Below are 19,348 nucleotides of genomic sequence, written 5' to 3' on the forward strand. Positions count from 1 at the left end.
CGCTACTGATGGAAAAGTATTTTAACACAGTTCTGTTAATTGGATAAATTACATTGTGCTTTTCGTGTACCATCGCCTGAGCTAACATAATCTCATTATTTATTTTAATCTTTTTTATAAATAATGTAACATCGTCAATTTTAATTTTAAATTTAGGATTAAGCGCTGCTGTAGATATAATTGCAAATTCATTAATTGACTTTATGAAGCGAAACCGTACATCAATATTATTAATGAGAAATCGACTCATTCGACATACATCCAAATGTAAATCACCCAACATATCAATGCGTTTCGATAGGGCAGCCCGATCTCTTCGTTTCAGCATTCCATTCTTGTCGTTGTTTGACGCGGGTAAAAACATTTTACAAGCGTCCACAGGGTCATCTTTGTAATACATTTTTGAAGAAAGATAGGACTTTTTGGCACTTGTACCATAGTTTAAATGTGTTTCAAAAAATGCCAAATATGGGTAGGCATTCGTTGGTGTATTAACTTGCGTATCTCCAAAAAATACGTCAACTTGACTAAATAAAGATGCGTGTAATAAATTTGTAGGACCAACGTCCTTGTCTTGGGTAGTTAAAGAAGATCCATCCTCCTTAACTAGTTTGACTCGAACTTCCCCAGTAGCAAAATCGACGTTGGGCCAACGGAGTCGGCTCGAGATTCAACCGACACTGCCCTATACTGCCGCAAAATGGTCGGTAGACTTTCCTTTTGACAGTCGAAATGTCCTACCCGAAAGTGGGTCGGTCCGGCGGTTTTCCAACCTTTTCAAACGTGCACGGAAAATTTCGGGATTTCCAAAATGAGGTCGGGATAGAAATTTTGCCAGCACTTTAACCGACTCTAAAAAGTAAGCGTGGCCAGCTCTTACATTATCAAACAAGAAGTCGGCTTTGTTATTGGGTTATGGTCGGAATATTAATCTAATTGCGGTCGGCTTTATGGCTTGTTTGTGGTCGGCTTTATGGCTTGTTTAGGGTAGGCTTTATGGCTTGTTTATGGTAGGCATTACGATTTGTTTGTGGTCGGCTTTTTGAATTGTTTACGGTCGGCTTTTTGAATTGTTTACGGTCGGTTTGATGGATTGTTAATGGTTGGCTGTAGAATTTTTTAAAGACCGGTTTAGAGATCTTTTACTTGCGAAGTATCTCTGGTGATTACCACCCATTGGACCGAAATTCCATTCAACCGAAACCAAAGAAGGGAGGTCAAATTGGACCGTATTCCGCACCTTGGGCGGTTTACGAAAAGTGGAGATAGCTATGAATGACTGCACTTAACGTTAGTGTACACTGCAGTTATCTCCGATAAAAACGAAGTAGCAATGAGTTGACCGTGGAAACTGTTTTAAAGGCTTATGTAAATTTAAGGGAAAGCTAAAATAGGCAGTAAACCGTAACATTTTCTTTAAAGTTACTTTAAAATGATACTTAAAACGAGGGATTTATATTTATGTCAAGGTGAATAAACATATTACACTATATTGTTGATTCTAAAATTTTATTTTATGTTTTGTTTGTAATACAAATCCAAGTATCTTTGATTTGTCTTAAAACATAAGAAAATAATATATAGCTCCCTATAAGTATGAAACGTAGTACATTTTCATACTACAGCATTTGCTCCCAAATTTGGCGCGCTTACGCTTTTACGCCCCGTGGGAGAAGTTTCGGTACTACGAGTAAAACGGGGGCGAAACCATCGCCGCCACCTAAGGTGCCCGCGAAAGGCACGATGGGCCGGGGAAATATCGACGCGCAAGTAGAGACACAAGATTTTCCTTACCTCGTACCAGTGTCAAAATCTCGCGCCATCTATTAATTTATTATGATAATTTTGCAATGTACTTAATCAGTTATAATTATCATAATAATATTTTCAAGACTTTTAACTATTTAATTACGATATAAAATTTGAAAATTTTCTAAACAAATATTTCAACTTTTTAACGCCAAAAGCTCTTAATAGGTGGCATTAGAAACTTTTTACAAATTGCAATGGAAGAAAATGCTGTTTACATGGCTTAAATGGAGAGTTTCATACTTATAGGGAGCTATATATTATTTTCTTATGCTTAAAATAACTTAATCTGAAATCTTTAGTATGATCGGTAGGTAGTCGGATATGCCGATCCCTCGTCCCTTGTTATTTTGATAAAAACCAATGTTAGTTGGTAAGGAGTTGAGCAGCCGACCTAATCCTTTCTTACACCAACCGACATAAAATGTAACTATCAGCCAACTCTATTTGTTTGTTCTCACGGCCGACTTCAAAGCGGAGCTGGTATCTGAAGTTGGATAAGAGGCGGTCTTAAGTCGTAAGTGCTGACTAGGCCATAAAGCGAAGAATGTACCTCGAACCGACTGAAACGCGGAAGAAGCTTCATTACAACCAAATCTGAAATTTTCAGTGTGATCGGTAGGCCGTCGGATATGTCGATCTCTAGACCCATATTGTTATCTTTTATTTGATAGAAACGCGTGATAGTTGGTAAGGAGTCGAGCAGCCGACCTAACCCTTCATTACATTAACCGACTTAAAATACAACTATCAGCCAACTCTATTTTATTGTTCTCACGGCCGACTGCAAAGCGGAGTTGGCAACTGAAGTTGGATAAGAGTCGGATTTTAGTCGTAACTACCGACTAGACCATAAACCGACGAATCTACCTCGAACCGACTCGAACGCGGAACACTCGTGTTACTGGGGTTGCAATAAGGTTTTAGACAAATCCATAAAGACGTCATTAGATCCCGGGATAAAAAATTCAATTGGTCCATCATCAGAAAGCGAAGCCAAAGCTTTATACATAGCATAATCACTCTTTTCTATGTTGTAATTTGTTGGTGGCTGCACGAACAAATCCAGTTCAGACATCATTCCTTCAACCATTGTTATTTTTAATCGAGAAAATCGGTTTTCGTTCTTTTTCTCTTTTTTGATCGCTTTTTAGGCTTCAGCTTTCTGCGAAGTCCTTGGCCCGTTTGTTTTTGAGCCAAATGTTGGCTAGCCTTTTGTAGTAAATTTGATCCTGCTTCGCTCAAATTTGATTTCAATGATTCTCTTAGGTTTCTTCCTGCTACGAGATCCCCTGCTATTCTCGACCCCGTTCTGAGAGCTTCCCTACCTAACACTTTACCTGCTGGTCGAAATATCGGTGTAATATATCTAATTAAACTTTTGAAGATACTTCCAACGCCGTTTCCTCTTTGAAATACAGGCCCCCGGAAGTGATTAAGACCATTTCCGGTTTGGCTTAAGTAGTAGTTTAGATATATGTTACTTCGTGACATGCTTGAAAATGAAATGAAGTTTTATGACGGACTTGTTTAATTTAAACATAAAATTTTCTCCGAAATCTGTCCTCATATCAATTTCGATCATTTCAAATGATGGACATCTTAAAGGGTAATAATCAATGTTTTGAAACCTATGTACAGCTAAGCTAGAAGATTTATCATTCATTATTGGTATAACCCTCAGAAGAGGGGCATAAACGTCACCAACCACTTGTGGTAGAATTAAATTTGTTTAAATATACAAACTAGCCGTACCCTTGTCTATATCGGCTACACTTTTTCCAGTTCCATCCATAAGGGGTCTATCCATTTGGTCCATATGAAACCCTAATAGTCTACCTAGACCAGACCGATTTTCGTTAAAACACAAATAATAGTTATTTTCACATTTTACGTTTACTTTTCCGTCGGGATTAAGCTTAATTACAAAATTACTACTGTGTTCTCGAGGAATTGCGTGGCGCATTGCTTCAATAACATTTTCAATATGGTTATACTGGCCGGGTTGAATTTGCAGAGTAATTTCCCTTGGATTCGTTGGGCCTTTTCTTTTTCTTATATGGAAAAAAATATTGGAACTATTTAGTTCTAAAGGATCGTCTTTCTTTCTTTTAATCAGTTCTTCGGGAAAAGTGTATCTCTCTTTGATCCAATCCATGAAGGGTAAGCCTAAGATTTTCCCCATTTCTTCCGGTATTTGAACTTCATATCCATTTTTAGCTCTCAGAGCGCAAAAAGCCTTCTCATTGTCATCACTGTAGGTGATAAACATATAAACCGACCGTCGTATTTCGGGGGTATGGCATTATTAATAGATTTAATTAAACTCTTATAAACATCGTATTCGTCTCCACGCAAGTTTCCCGCGACAAGTTGTATCTTATACTGGTCCCAGCTGTTTTCAGTATAGTCATGTACTCCAGCATTGAAAAATAAATACTCGCCGGATACATTATCCTAAGCCTGGGGTAAAATGCTTCGGCAAGCCCCACATGCCAATTACCAACTAAGTTTAAAGGAGCTGGTAACTGAACTTTAAAATGAGATTGCGTGTTATCCGGAAAGACATTCATAGAAGCCGAACTTACGAGTGTAACATAAAATGAATCGTTCGACATGGTTAACTAGATTAAAATGAACATTTATTTATTTGCCAATAGACATATATCAGTAGACCACTTTTTGAAGTTCGCATTCGTAAAAGGCACCTCTTATTTCTTCGTCGTTGTAATCTTTAACTACGTAACAAACTGGATTTCTGTAAAGAACTTTTGATACGGTAAATATTTCCCTCGTCCAATAACCTTTATAACCCTTTTCGAAAAGAGGTTTTCTCTTTGACAGTCTGACAAAATCACCAATCTTTAACATTGGGGGTTTAGCAGGTTTTTGATGGCCATACAAACGCTGCCATACTAAATGTTCATTTTCGATATTAACATCTTTTGGAGCGAAACCAATACTTGAATGCGTACTAGAGTTATAGGCCTTCATGATTTTTGGCAAACTACCAATATAATTATATTTTATGGTTCTTGTAAATAGTTTGAATATTTTATCCTTTAAAGTTCTGTTAAATCTTTCAATAACACCGCACTTTATCCTTCCAACACTTGTATAGAGTTGAATACCCTCTTTCTTCAAATATTCTTTAAACAATTTTGATAGAAATTCACTGCCTTGGTCAACATTAATACGCAAAGGCTTTCTCTCTTTGATCGCTTTCTGAAATGCACTTAAAACTTCTCTACTAGTTTTATTCTTTAAAGGAAAACTCCAGGCATATTTTGAGAATACGTCTATTATAGTCAAAATGTATTGAAACCCTTTGTTATGCTTTTTGATGCGTCGTAGATCAATTAGATCGCATTGAAATACTTCATCAGCTGTGGTAGCATAAGTTTGATTTCGAGGGAAGTATATTCTCCTTGGTTTATGAATAGTGTATGTAGGTTGAGACTGAAGCCAAGTCTCAATTTTTTTATTTGAAATACTTTTTACTCCTTGTTTCAATTTATTTGTGCTTCCGTAACTAAGAGGGTTTTCATAATCGTAATATACTCGGCTTAATTTTGATTCCATTGTTATTGCTAAGCTTAAATTCTATTACCCTATTCCTTTTATTTAGAATCAATTTCACTATAACAATACAACTGTATTCATACGCTATATGTTATCACCATAAGTCTGTGATACTCTCTATAAGTATGGGTCTATAGAATATATGCAAAAAGCATTAATCACCTACGTAGATAGTAAGAATTTAACAATAGAATTTTTCCTGGAATTGAATAGTACGAAACTAGCGCCGCGCGCGGAGTTAAAATGGGGGAAGGAACTCGCGGCGCGCGCGGGGTTAACGCCCCCGCGGGGGTGAGTCTTAGGGGGGAAGGGGAGGTTTGTTATAGATAATTATGAAGGACTTGATTCAGGGATCCGAGGTGACATAGGCCTATTCCGTCAACCGTTCAACGCTTTGGGAATTAAAATAAGGACGAGACATACCTTTTTTTTTGGCTCTCGAAGTTGGGGACGCAAACTAGATGGAGTGTTTTCTCTTTCCCCCATTGCTTTGGCTTCCTGCTCGCGTTCTTAACTTTACACACGCTAGCTTGGGTCCTCAACAATGCGATGTATCACACCTCCTCGGTGGTGAGAGCTGGTAACCACTACGTTGTGTGGGCTAAGCGGATACGCGTCCTTCCCAAGCCAAGGTGTTGAGGTATCGTGCCGAGGGCTGCGTGGTACTGGGGAAGTAAAACTACGGTATCGCTAACCATCCCCTCGGGGCACCAGGCGACACCCCGTTGTATTTAGCCTTCCACCCGGGTGGGGGACTACCGGGTGGTGTCCTCCTACTTACCCCCTTACTCGTGGGATTCTTATGGATTTTAAACACTTACCTAAAACTAAACCAAACAAACCTACGGTGAAGGGGTCTGCTCAGGGCAGAACCCTCACTGATACCACTTTACAAGGGCTTGTAACCAGCGATACTCGTGCCGATTCATCGGTGCGTGTGTCTGGCAAGCCCTCGAAACGTACCGTGCGTCGTCGTCTCAAACGACAGATTGCTCGGCAAAAGGTCAAATCGAGGTCTGAAACGGTCTCCACCCCCGCTGGGGGTGCGGCGGTTCGTGACAACCCAATGAAGAGGCCCAGAGCGGAGGATTCGACTTCCTCACCCAGTATCTCGCAGGCGGCGTCGAAAAAGGCTAAGTCCTATAGTGACGCCACCAGCTCAGAAAAGATGGCCATTGTCAAAAAAGGCTATCCGACGGCGGTCATCACGGAGGAAGACGTGGGCCTAATTCAGAAGGTGATTCTAGGGGCGCTGGATGGGATACCTTCGGGGAGCCCTCTACCGTGCCTTGCGAACTTTAGCCTGACGACCGGGGCCCTAGTATACTCCTGTGAGGATTCATTCACTGGGCAATGGTTGAAGGACAATTTAGCCTACTCGGTGGTGGGGGACGCGGTGCTCTCAGTAATGAGAGCTAGCGAACTCCCTAAGCCGTATAAGGTAATGTATCGCACCAAGGACCAGATCACCAAAGAGCCGGCGGTGCTGTTTCAGCGCCTAAAGGCCCTTAATGCAGGTCTTGCCACTGAACGTTGGAAATGTATCCGGACGTACGTGGAGAGGGCCGTACGGTACTGGGTACTGCTCATTGATGGCTCCTCATTGGAAGCCATTAAGAAAGCTGGTTTCGTGGGCTTTACTGGAGTGGACAAGGGTTCCTTCAAACTCCTTCAGAACACGGAAACCACCAAAACCACTGTAGCCGAGTCTACGGCAGGGGGTGGGACTAGCGAGATGGGGGAATCTCGCTGTGGAGCTCGCTGGTGTCGCTCTAGGCACAGAGGGGGAAGGGGTAGCTCATTCGGAAGCTTGTTCTTCCATGGATGAGTCCACCCTACTGGAAGAATCGGATGGGACCCTTCGGGATCCAGCCGATGTGCGTTCTAGTGGTCCTGGTGAGGGGAAATCTAGGGACTGGGAACTTGCCTGTCGGGGAGGGGGAGGTGCCACTAGCCCTCTCGGGACCGATGAGGTGTAGCTAGGTCCCTTCTGAACCCCTCTCTTAAGGACCATGGGGGACGCTACGTGCAATTCAAATCAATCTGCACCATAGTAAGGCGGCCTCTGCGGTACTCTGCAGGAGGTTCGCTATAGAGGGTCTTGATCTGGCCCTCATACAAGAACCGAGGATTTGCCATGGCAAAATCCTCGGTCTTGACGCGGCAGGGTCACTATTTTATGACCAAACTCCTGCTGGACCTAGGGCGTGTATTCCGGTTCGGAGGGATCTTTGCTGTATCTCTCTACCGCTGTACACGTCCCAGGACACGGCGGCCGTGAAGCATGCCACTGGGCATGCCAAGTTGACTATCACGGCTGCCTCTGCATACTTTGCCCACGAAGCGGACTCTCTCCCGACAATTGAGGTGATCAATTTGGTCAATCAATGTGAAAAGAGAGGGGACATTTTAATCATTGGCTGTGACGCCAATGCTCATCACATCACATGGGGCAGTTCTGACTGCAACAGGAGAGGTGATGATTTACTAGAATATTTAGTTGGTTGTAAACTCCATATTCTTACTCAAAACAATGAACCTACTTTTGTTACTTCTAATAGAAGGGAGGTCATTGACCTCACGCTAGCCACGGAAAACCTTGTGTCTTCCGTGTCTAACTGGCATGTGTCTAATGAGCCTTCTCTGTCGGATCACAGGCACATCTGCTTTACTGTCGCGACTACCTCTGTCCCGGCGGGGACGGAGATACGCAATCCAAAACGGACCAATTGGGCCGGCTATAGGGAAGACCTAATCCTACGCTACGGAGGGGGTCACACTCCTAAACTTACTTCACCTAAGGATCTTGATAGGGATGCTGGTGACTTACAGTGCTCCATTATGGAGTCATTCCACCGGAACTGCCCACTTAAGACCGTTAACCGCTCGAGGCTTGTCCCTTGGTGGAACGCGGATCTCAGCCGGCTTCGTAAATGCACGCGCAGGCTATTTAACAAGCCAAGCGCACGGGTGACTGGGCTGGATACAGGCAGTCCCTTAACACCTACAACAGGGCCATTAGAGCTGCTAAGAAGGACTCCTGGCGGACCTTCTGTGAGCAAGTCTCCAATGTCCCTGCAACGGCTAGGGTCATGAAGATCCTAGCGCACGTCAACACACATACTATTAAGCTGCAGGAGGGTGTGTACACTAAGTCTGGGGCTGAGACTCTCAAGCACATGCTGGAGGTCCATTTTCCTGACTCTACTTTAATCAATCCAACAAACCCCGACTCTCTCTACCCTGTCCTGCACAGGGCTAAGAGGGAAGACTGGCTTGTAGCCAGACAGGTTGTCACGATTCCCAAGCTTCGGTGGGCTGTCAACTGTTTTGAGCCCTACAAGTCTCCGGTACCCGATGGGGTCTTCCCTCTGCTTTTGCAGGAGGGCTTAGACCACATCGCCTCTCCGCTTTGCAAGATCTACAGACTCTGCATTGCTCTCGGTCACATACCTCGTCACTGGAAACGCTCTAGGGTCATCTTTATTCCCAAGCCCAGGAAGGCTTCCTATCTCGAGGCGAAGGCATTTAGGCCCATATGCCTGACCTCCTTCTTCCTCAAAATTCTGGAGAAGCTGGTGGACAGGTACATTAGAGACGAGGTACTTTCGGTAACTCCTCTCTCTTCTTCACAATTTGCCTACCAAAAAGGCAAATCCACTGAGACGGTCCTTCACGGCCTTACGAATTGCCTGGATAGGGCATTCGAGTTTCAGGAAATTTCACTAGCCGTCTTCCTCGATATTGAGGGGGCCTTTGACATGGTCTCTAGTTCGGTTATTACTGAAGCTGTCAAGAGATTTGGCATCAGCGACACTCTTGGCCGCTGGATCAAGTCCATGCTTACCGACCGCGAGGTGTCGGCGTCCCTCCTTGGGGACTCTCTAGGGGTGACTACCAGCAGGGGCTGCCCTCAGGGTGGAGTGCTCTCCCCCCTGTTGTGGTGCCTGGTGGTGGACGAACTCTTGGGGAGGCTCGGGGGTGCTGGGGGCTGTAGCTGCTTCGGGTATGCGGACGATGTAGCGATAGTCTTTACCGGGACGTTCCCGGATACTGTTACCGCTCTTATGAGATCTGCTCTCTCTAGCTTGGAGCAATGGTGTCAGGCGGTTAACCTCACCGTTAATCCTGATAAAACTGTCCTTGTTCCTTTTACGAGGAAGAATACTAAGGATCTGTTCAATGATATCTCTTTCTTTGGCCAGGTCCTGACAAAGTCCTCCGAGGTGAAATACCTGGGGGTGACCTTTGATTGCAGACTCACATGGAAGCCGCATCTTGATCGGTGTATTAAGAAGGCCAAGATGCTCTTCTGGAGGACCAGGAGCTCTGTCGGCCAGACTTGGGGCCTCAACCCCAAGGCTGTACACTGGCTCTATACTGGGATCATCAGACCCATACTATCTTACGGGGCACTTGTCTGGTGGACAAGGGTTCGGCTTAAGACGGTGCAGGCTGCCCTGCGCAAGCTTCAAAGGCTTGCCTGCATTGGTGTTACGGGGGCCATGAGATCGACCCCAACTGCTTCCCTGGAGGTGCTCCTTGACATGCTTCCTCTTCATCTCTTCATTGAGGAGGAGGCTGTCATGGGAGCCTACAGGCTCAACATTAGTGGCTGCTGGGTTCCAAGACTTTGGGATTACAGCCATACGAAGCTCTTTCGGGAGTACGCCGCACTTGAGCCGTCGCTTACGACTTGCTCTGACAAAACCGTTACCAGTTTTGATTTCACTAAGCCTTTCAGCATCCACTTTCCCAGTCGGGTAGAGTGGACTAACCTGCTGCCTCTTGGCACTGGGGGTGAAACTATTTGGCTCACCGATGGTTCCAAGACTGATTCCGGCGCTGGCGCCGGCTATTACTGCCAAACCACAAGGGTCGGCTTTTTTGCTTGCCTGGGTACCTTCGCTAGTGTTGTTAAAAAGTAAATCAGTCGTGAACTGAATTTCTGTATTTTTATATTACTATTTGAACTTTTGGAAGCACGTCTTTGGTGGTACAAAATTTTCCATGATTCAAGCGAATCTCGAGCGACGAGAAAAGAGGACCACCAAAGACGGGGACTTTCCATTCCTAGCGCGGTAGCCTCTCTCTCTCTCGACCAACATGACTAAGAGGGTTTTTACGAACAAATAAAAGGTGAAAGGCTTAAAGAAACCAAGAGAGAGAGAGGGGGCATTGGCGACAAATTTTCTTCACTTCGCACTAAGAACTCGTACGCGTATACACGAGAATTTTTTGCTACTCTAGCAGTGCGCGTATGGAGTAATTTTACTAAACGATTATCATTAAAGAACTGTTTTTTGTTACTTTGGTGCAGTTTTTGGACTAATTCAACTCGGCCCTTAAACCGAATAAAACTTAATAAATGTTGTTTTTTCAGTCGGCAACATTTATAGCGAAAAATTTGCTCTCCCCTATAGCTCACGGTAAACCTTCCCCACATTATGGTGCCGAAACCCGGGAAGTAAGGCGAGTGTGAACTTTAAAACTACCATTAACTTTAAGTGATAGTATCGTAAGGACTAAAACGAAGTCAAAATGGCGGAATCGGCGAACGAACTTAAAAGACTAATGAGAACGCGAAAGGTCTTACGCGTATAAGTGCAATCAGTGATTAACACGGTCGAGGCGGAAATGAAAAATGAACACCCAAAGGTCGAAGCTTTCGAGCAAGCGATTGCTTTGTTGGACTCAAAAGAGCCAGAATTAAAGGCTCTCGACGAACAAATACAGACTATAATGGAGGATACAGAGACGGAGGAACGATTGGAGCAGGAGCTACAGTAAGCGATCGTGATGGCGGAAAGGTTGGTCATATCCCGTAACCGGGCCAAGAGATTCATAGGCAAAGAAAATCAACCACATCCTGGAACTACACATCCCTACCAGTCACCTTTAAGACCTCCAAGTGCCCAAAGCGAAGAAAGAAGCTTATCAGTGCGCCTTCCCAAGTTGGAAATTCCAAAATTCAACGGGGACTTGTCCAAATGGCAATGCTTCTGGGGACAATATGAAGCTTCCATCCACAACAACGAACGCCTAGGAATCTCAGATAAGTTTACATATCTTAGGGGTTTAGTGGAGGGTGAAGCCGCGGTTTCTATAAAAGGGTACACATTAACTGAAGCGAACTATTTCGCGGCTATTAAACTTTTGAAAAATCGGTACGGCAAAAAATCCGTAATCATAAGTGAAAACAAAAGCAATCTATTAAATATGCCGGCAGTTTCTAGTGCGAACGATATAAATGGACTTAAAAAACTGTACGACACATGCGAAGTTCAAGTGAGAAGCATAGAGGGGTTAAACGTTCCCCAAGAACATTACGGTTCATTTTTAGTCCATATTCTGGGTGGTTTACTACCTCCAGAAATGGTGTTAGAATTTAGCAGAAATAGAGAGGACGAAGAGAGTGAATGGGAAGTGGAGGAGCTATTGCAATTCATAAAGAGAGAAATTGTATGTTTGGAGCGGGTTAATGCGGTTAAGAGAATAGACAAATCCAAAGAGCATAAAAAACCAGTAGAAAAACCGAGCTTTCAATCTAGACATACAAACTTTGCAGTGAAGCGAAGTATTCCCACCGTCGCTGCCTTACATATTGGCCTTAATGAGCAAAACAATACTACATACCAGGGAAATAATTTATGCCCAATTTGCGATAACTCTGACCACAACCCAATAAATTGTACCTTGTCTATAGTTAAACGTAGAAAGAGAGTTTCGGACAAAAGACTTTGTTTTATTTGTATGCGTGGGCGGCACAAGGCATCAAGGTGCCATTATAGATATCGAAATTGTGGTTCGTGCGGGAGAAAGCATAATCCAGCCCTATGTGAAGGTGATACAAACACCGCCCCCCACCAAAACGTCCAGCCGCGTCAGTCCCCTACCGGACATCCGCAAAATAACGGTGCTACATCGGATTCGGGAGCGCGACAAATTTCAGCCGCGGCAGTCGTAGCGACATCTATAGCTAAAACTCATCCTAAGGAAGAAATCCTTCTTCAAACAGCGCGAGCCAAAGCGATTGGTCCAACAGGAGACTTCCAAAAGACTAGAATATTTTTTGACGGAGGCAGTCAAGCCAGTTTCGTTACGCAATCTCTCTCCCAAAAACTCAATCTGAAGGTCATAGGAGAGCAGCCCATCAATGTACGCAAGTTTGAAGGGGAAGCCCCTGTTAGAACGACCCGAAAAATAGTTGAACTTAAGGTTCAACACGAAAGCGATCCATCCAGAGCTACCGTAATTCGAGCGTTTGAGGCGAAATCCATTTGTGGAGCCGTATTCTCAGTACCTAGTGAAGACTTAATTGGCAAAATGGAGACACGCGGATTAGAAGTAGCTGACTATCCTAACGGAGATGGAAATCAAGAGGGAAATCCTATAGAAATTCTAATCGGGTCCGACCATTTTTGGGAAATTGCAAGCGGAAAGACGGAGAGACTAGGAAAAGCCCTAGTAGCCCTGGATACGAAATTCGGATGGGTGGTGCAAGGGCCCACCGGAGTCACTACGATGTCTGAGGAAATAGCCTCGACCATAGGCGTAAACCAAGTTACCATAACAAGGGACATACTAGAGCATATCCCTTCCGAATCTGAAGAATCCCTATCAAACCAGATTCGATCCTTGTGGGAGTTAGATGCCATGGGAATTATTGAGACTGGAGACGCCAATAATTTAGAGAACCACGAAACCTTGAAACAGTTTGAGCAGACGATATCTTTTGATCAAGGGCGATACCAGGTGGTCTTCCCTTGGAAGAGCAACAAAGACCAGTTGGGCGACAACTATGTAATAGCGCGAAAAAGAACCGAAAATCTATTACGAAGGCTAAGAGCAAACCCAAAGCTATTCAAAAACTACAATGACGTCATAGTCGAACAAATAAAAACGGGAATCGTTGAAGAGGTACCACCCGAAGAAGCCATCGTTTCAGACCCAAATCGTGTTGTCTATTATATCCCTCACCAAGCAGTCATCAGGGAAGATAAAGACACCACAAAGACTCGCGTCGTCTTGGACGCGTCTTCTCACGCGAGCGGCGTACCATCACTAAACGATTGTATGGAATCGGGACTGAGCTTGATACCAGACCTCTTTGATATACTAATTAGATTTCGCGAACATCGAGTAGCTTTAAGCGGAGACATTGAGAAGGCATTCCATCAAATTTGTATCAAACCGGAAGACCGCGATGCCTTACGTTTCTTATGGGTCAAGAACCTAGAATCTGAAAGCGATAAAGAGCTGACGACGTACCGCTTAACTAGGGTACCCTTTGGTGTTACCGCTAGTCCCTTTTTACTGTCAGCTACCATCAAGCACCACGTGAAACAATACCAAGATTCTAATCCAGCAGCGAGCAAGACCCTCGCGAGAGACTTTTACGTAGACGATTTGTTTACCGGCGGAAAAAACTACCAAGAAGCCTACGCTCTAGCCATCGACTCGGCAAAAATTATGAATGACGCGGGAATGAACCTTCGCAAATGGAGGAGAAACTCTAAAGAACTTAAAGCGCTTTTAGGAATTCAGCAAGAACCGGAAACGAAAAATGACTCGCTGACTAAAACTCAAGCTGTTAAGGTTTTAGGGCTTTCCTGGAACGAAGAAAATGATAATCTTATTTTTGACGTTAGCGCCCTTCTACAATTCCTAACAACCAATGACAGCACTAAGCGATTCGTCCTGAAGGCAGTAGCCAGAATTTTCGACCCCCTCGGGTTTTTAACGCCGTTCACTATAAGGGCAAAAATTCTTATGCAGGCACTATGGCAAAAAGGCCTACTATGGGATGAGAAATTACCAGAAGATATAGCAGAGAAATTTCAAACGTGGTGTGAAGAGTTGCCTAACATTCGCTACGTACAAGTACCAAGGTTTTACCTCCCAAAGGCTCCAGAGAAAATGTCAAACCCAACCGAACTCCACTGTTTCGTAGACGCCAGCGAAAAGGCTTACGCTGCGGTTGTCTATTTGCGCTACAAAGACCTCAGCGGAAATTATTGCGCCACTCTCGTTGCATCAAAGGCAAGGGTAGCGCCCTTAAAGAAACTTACGCTTCCTCGTCTAGAGCTTATGGGTGCAGTCATAGGTGCAAAACTTACCAATCGTCGACAAGGGCAATTAGACACGAAACCATCGAAGGTCACAATTTGGACAGATTCCATGATTACCTTACACTGGGTGCGTGGATCGCCTAGTCAGTGGAAACCGTTTGTAGAAAATCGGGTGCGAGAAATTCAGGCTATAAGCGACCCCCTTAATTGGAAACACTGCCCTGGCAAAAATAATCCTGCTGACTTACCTACTCGTGGCCAAAAATTAGCTGACTTAGCAACAAATCCCCTTTGGTTAAATGGACCTGAATTTCTGAGAGAGCCAGAATGTCTAATTAGCAACCACGAAATCCAAGACTTAAATGAAGAAGCAGTTAGTGAGGAGCTACGATCCAAAGGCCTAGCGGTGGTTCAAATCATAAGTTCAAGCGAGTTGCCAAGAAAACCAATTTTCAGTCTAGAAAACCAAAGTAAACTAATTCGAGTTTACCGAGTAACGGAGTGGATTAAGCGATTTATAGAAAACGCCAAGGCGAAGACAAAGGTCAGTGGACCGCTTACATCAGAAGAGATAACAAACGCAGAAAAGTATTGGGTTTCTCAGGCGCAAGAAGAAAGCTACCCCTCGGAATTGAAGTCGCTTAAAGAGGGCACTCCAATCGACAAAAACTCGTCCTTAGTGACGCTCAACCCTTTTTTGGATAAGGATCGACTAATTTCAGTGGGCAGCCGACTTAGCAGTGAAAATTTTACTTATAGAGAGCTACATCCTTGGGTACTTTCTGCAAAACACCACTTAGCCAAATTAATAGCGTTAAACCACCATGAGCGATTAAACCACGTCGGTGTAAGCGATACACTGGGAGGAATAAGGGAACAATTTTGGATCCCAAGAGCTTGAGAAATGGTAAAAAAGGAACTTAACACGTGTACGCGATGCAAGATCTTTCGAGCGAAACCAAGCGCAGCAGTCATGGGTCCTCTTCCCCCAACAAGGACAACACCAGCTCCAACATTTGAAGTCTGTGGCCTGGACTTCTGCGGCCCATTATATGACAGAGAAGAAAACAAATGTTACGTGGCTCTATTTACATGTGCCGTCACGCGCGCGGTCCACCTTGAGGTGGTATCGGACTTGACCGTGGAATGTTTTCTTCTCGCCTTTCGTCGCTTCGTGGCGCGACGTGGTATGGTCAAAACCATGTACAGTGACAATGCGAAGACTTTTAAGCGTGCCGACGCGGATCTTGCCATACTATGGAAAAATTTAAAACATCCGGAAGTCGCGGACTATTTTAGCACGCGTTGGGTCACGTGGAAATACATTGCTGACCGAGCCGCCTGGTGGGGCGGCTTCTGGGAGCGCCTGGTTGGCAGCGTTAAGGTTGGCCTCAGAAAAGTAATTGGGTTAGCTCGACTAACCTTGGAAGAAATAGGAACCGTCCTATCGGAAATAGAAGCCACAATCAATTCGCGCCCAATTACTTACATGTATGAGGAAACTTCTGAGCCAATCCCCCTCACTCCAGCTCACTTTTTAGTCGGTCGTCGTTTGACCGTTCTACCTTCTAGAGTTTTTCCACGAAACGAACCACAAAGGGTATCTAGATTAGATTTAACTAAAAGATGGCAATATCGCCAAACCTTAATGGAGAGATTTTGGATTCGATGAAAACGGGATTATTTATTGGAATTACGATCTGCCCATCATCGAACCAAATGTCAGCCCACTAAAGAACTAGAAGTGGGAGACATAGTAATGATAGAGGAAGCCAAAATGCCTAGGCTTATGTGGACAATAGGTAGAATTAGCGAAGCAGTAAAAGGCAGGGACGGGATAGTTAGGTCATGTTTACTAAGATTGCCTAATGGGAACACAATACGCCGCCCCGTACAACTACTATATCACCTAGAGTGTTATTAAATTAATTTGCATTTAAATCTTGACCTTCCGTCAAGGTGCGGGAGTGTGTTAAAAAGTAAATCAGTCGTGAACTGAATTTCTGTATTTTTATATTACTATTACTTTTATTTTGTATTCTGTATTTTTCTGTATTTACTTATTGAGATTGTGAACTTTTGGAAGCACGTCTTTGGTGGTACAAAATTTTCCATGATTCAAGCGAATCTCGAGCGACGAGAAAAGAGGACCACCAAAGACGGGGACTTTCCATTCCTAGCGCGGTAGCCTCTCTCTCTCTCTCGACCAACATGACTAAGAGGGTTTTTACGAACAAATAAAAGGTGAAAGGCTTAAAGAAACCAAGAGAGAGAGAGGGGGCATTGGCAACAAATTTTCTTCACTTCGCACTAAGAACTCGTACGCGTATACACGAGAATTTTTTGCTACTCTAGCAGTGCGCGTATGGAGTAATTTTACTAAACGATTATCATTAAAGAACTGTTTTTTGTTACTTTGGTGCAGTTTTTGGACTAATTCAACTCGGCCCTTAAACCGAATAAAACTTAATAAATGTTGTTTTTTCAGTCGGCAACATTTATAGCGAAAAATTAGCTCTCCCCTATAGCTCACGGTAAACCTTCCCCACAAGTGTGTTCCAGGCGGAAATTGCCGCGATCTGTTATTGCGCAGATTACTGCATTAACAAAGGGTATACCGGACGGACTGTGAGAATTTATTCTGACAGTCAGGCCGCTCTGAACGCGCTGAACCAGTGTCAGATTACCTCTCAACTGGTGCGGAGCTGCCTTGATCTGCTAGCGCGACTGGCATCCTGCAACAGGGTTCTGTTGTACTGGGTGCCAGGGCATAGCGGATATCATGGCAATGAGCAAGCCGATGGATTTGCGAAAAGGGGTGCGGAGGCCAAGCTCTTGGGGCCGGAGCCGGCCGTCCCCATCCCCTACAGGCACGTCAAACGGTGCCTGCATGACAGGTTGACTGTCATACAAAACCAGCTCTGGCATAACATGGAGGGCCAGAGACAGACAAAACTGTTTGTCAATGGTCCCTGCAGGTCTCGTGCCAGTGACCTAATTTCGCTCAGAAGATGGGATATTAGGCTGGCCACCGGTCTTTTGACCGGGCACTGTCGGCTTAATAGGCACCTCAATCTGATGGGTTTTGCCGACGACCATCTCTGTAGGTCGTGTCAGGAGAAGGAAGAAACATCCGCTCACGTACTTTGCGAGTGCGACTGCTTCGCCTCGCTTAGACTAGAATATTTTGATTCACATACTTTGGAACCCTCGAGGGTCTCCTCTATTACTGTGGAGCGAATTCTTCGCTACGCTGCAGCTACGGGCCTATTCTAGGCCTGAATATGAGGATGCACAATATGCTTTTGGCATCGGTGCTAGGGCGCGTACCCTCCTCAACAACAATAATAATAAAACCTTCGATTCATCTTGACACGAATTAGATCTTTATTAAGACTCACTTCAACAAATTTATGATTTCCAATTGGATGTCGCGTTATTGTTCAAACAATTTTATAATCCGAATACAAAACTAACCCAAGCCTGGTCCACGGTTAATTAGCGATTGATCTTACTCTTCGAAAATGAAACTGAGTCTGTCTACTATTTTACGGGCCGGTGCTTCTTTACACCTCGGTTAAACAAAAAGGGGGTGGTTATGAGGGATCGACTAGGCCGGTGGCTGGCTGAACATAAGCAAGGACACTTTCTCAGCCAGCCGTCGGGTGGAACCGTTGCAACTTGTCTTTCCTTCAGTTTTTCACTGCATTTTCCTGGCATGTGCTTAAGGAAGTGTAGGTCAGAAAATTTGCTAGTTGAAAGGTTCGTTTGAGTATTTGGAACTCCCCATGCTCGGGCTTTTGCTGTGCAAGCGAGGCTATCAGGAATAAGGACTCGGCCGTCTCGCTTACAATCTAGCAAATACCATAAACAGGCTCCTACATGTTTGCAGGCACCTCCTTAGCCAGCTTTGCACCCACACCATGCTCAATCCACTGAACCTGAGGCCATATTTAATTAGACAGCCACATCATAATGCATATGTAAAGTGAAACTCGCTTCTGCTTTGCTCTTGACATAACAAGATGAAGAATATTCTTTGAAAGCTTTTTTTCGATGCCCCAACGCTTAAGAAAACTTCAGCTACACTGCTGGCTTTGAACATTCGATATCCTAGTGGATGGTGTTCCTTAGCTTTTAAATTACTATGAAGCTTCATAATTGAAGTCTCGTCAAAGCGACATAGTAAATTTTTCAAAAGTTTTGTCCAATTTCCTATTGGCAAAGGCAATTTCTTGTTCGCAGATTTTTTCTTTAAACTCTTACTCAACCTAATTGAAAATAAGATTATCAATTCTCCGATCTAAATATAAAATTATTTGGGATTAACTTACTTAGATGATTAAGAAACTTGGTCCAATCTATCCATCTTAACACTTTCAAGTTAAGCCTAGGCTTGCATAGCTCTCTAACTTTTAACGGCCCCTACAAACAGGATGTACTTTCCCCGCAGAGCCTAGTTCACAACCTAGATATGACGTTTTTAGCTCCAAGTATGCGTGCGCAAAGAACTTAAACAACAAGATGCACAAGACAGTGAAACGTTTTGGAATTCTGAGCTTTATGGAGCTGCAATTCTGAGCTTTATGGAGCTCTAACGGTTTGTTTTCTTCCCCGTTGTGGACGTCTTCTGATCTTTCCGAAAATTGTGTGCGTCTTTCTTAAGTTTTCTTGCAGCATCCCGTTCCCAACCCTTCTTTAGAAAGTCCTTATTCTTTCTAGATATTTTGGGGTCATTCAAAACAACATCTAGTTCAGTAGCGCAAGTTGTATTGATATGATTGGTCAGGGCTTCCATTACATAATAACACATCTTTACTTTTAAGTTTTGCTTCTAATTTGGTAAGTTTTCTGTTTAGGATATTTTTAGCTTGCCGTAATCGTGT

At 43.9% G+C, this 19,348-nt stretch overlaps 2 protein-coding genes across 2 annotated transcripts; both read left to right on the top strand.

Moving 5' to 3' along the window:
• Positions 1 to 11,190: 11,190 nt before the first annotated feature.
• Positions 11,191 to 15,363, top strand: LOC149637828 (uncharacterized). Its single transcript, XM_089850738.1, has one exon. The coding sequence runs from the start codon at positions 11,191 to 11,193 to the stop codon at positions 15,361 to 15,363; it is 4,173 nt and encodes a 1,390-aa protein (XP_089706864.1).
• Positions 15,364 to 15,366: 3 nt separating this feature from the next.
• LOC149637829 (uncharacterized) lies at positions 15,367 to 16,134 on the top strand. The gene has a single exon (XM_089850739.1). It carries the CDS (start codon positions 15,367 to 15,369, stop codon positions 16,132 to 16,134), a length of 768 nt encoding a protein of 255 aa, XP_089706865.1.
• Positions 16,135 to 19,348: the final 3,214 nt, after the last annotated feature.

Source organism: Phalangium opilio, unplaced genomic scaffold (assembly GCF_054372755.1).
Source record: "Phalangium opilio isolate 3A_F unplaced genomic scaffold, DU_Popi_V2 ptg000094l_1, whole genome shotgun sequence".
In the NCBI taxonomy this organism is placed as follows: domain Eukaryota; kingdom Metazoa; phylum Arthropoda; class Arachnida; order Opiliones; family Phalangiidae; genus Phalangium; species Phalangium opilio.

Bases quoted from the DNA above. Each gene is read 5' to 3' on its own strand.
- LOC149637828 (XM_089850738.1), top strand. From the start codon at position 11,191: ATGGCGGAAAGGTTGGTCATATCCCGTAACCGGGCCAAGAGATTCATA.
- LOC149637829 (XM_089850739.1), top strand. From the start codon at position 15,367: ATGGTAAAAAAGGAACTTAACACGTGTACGCGATGCAAGATCTTTCGA.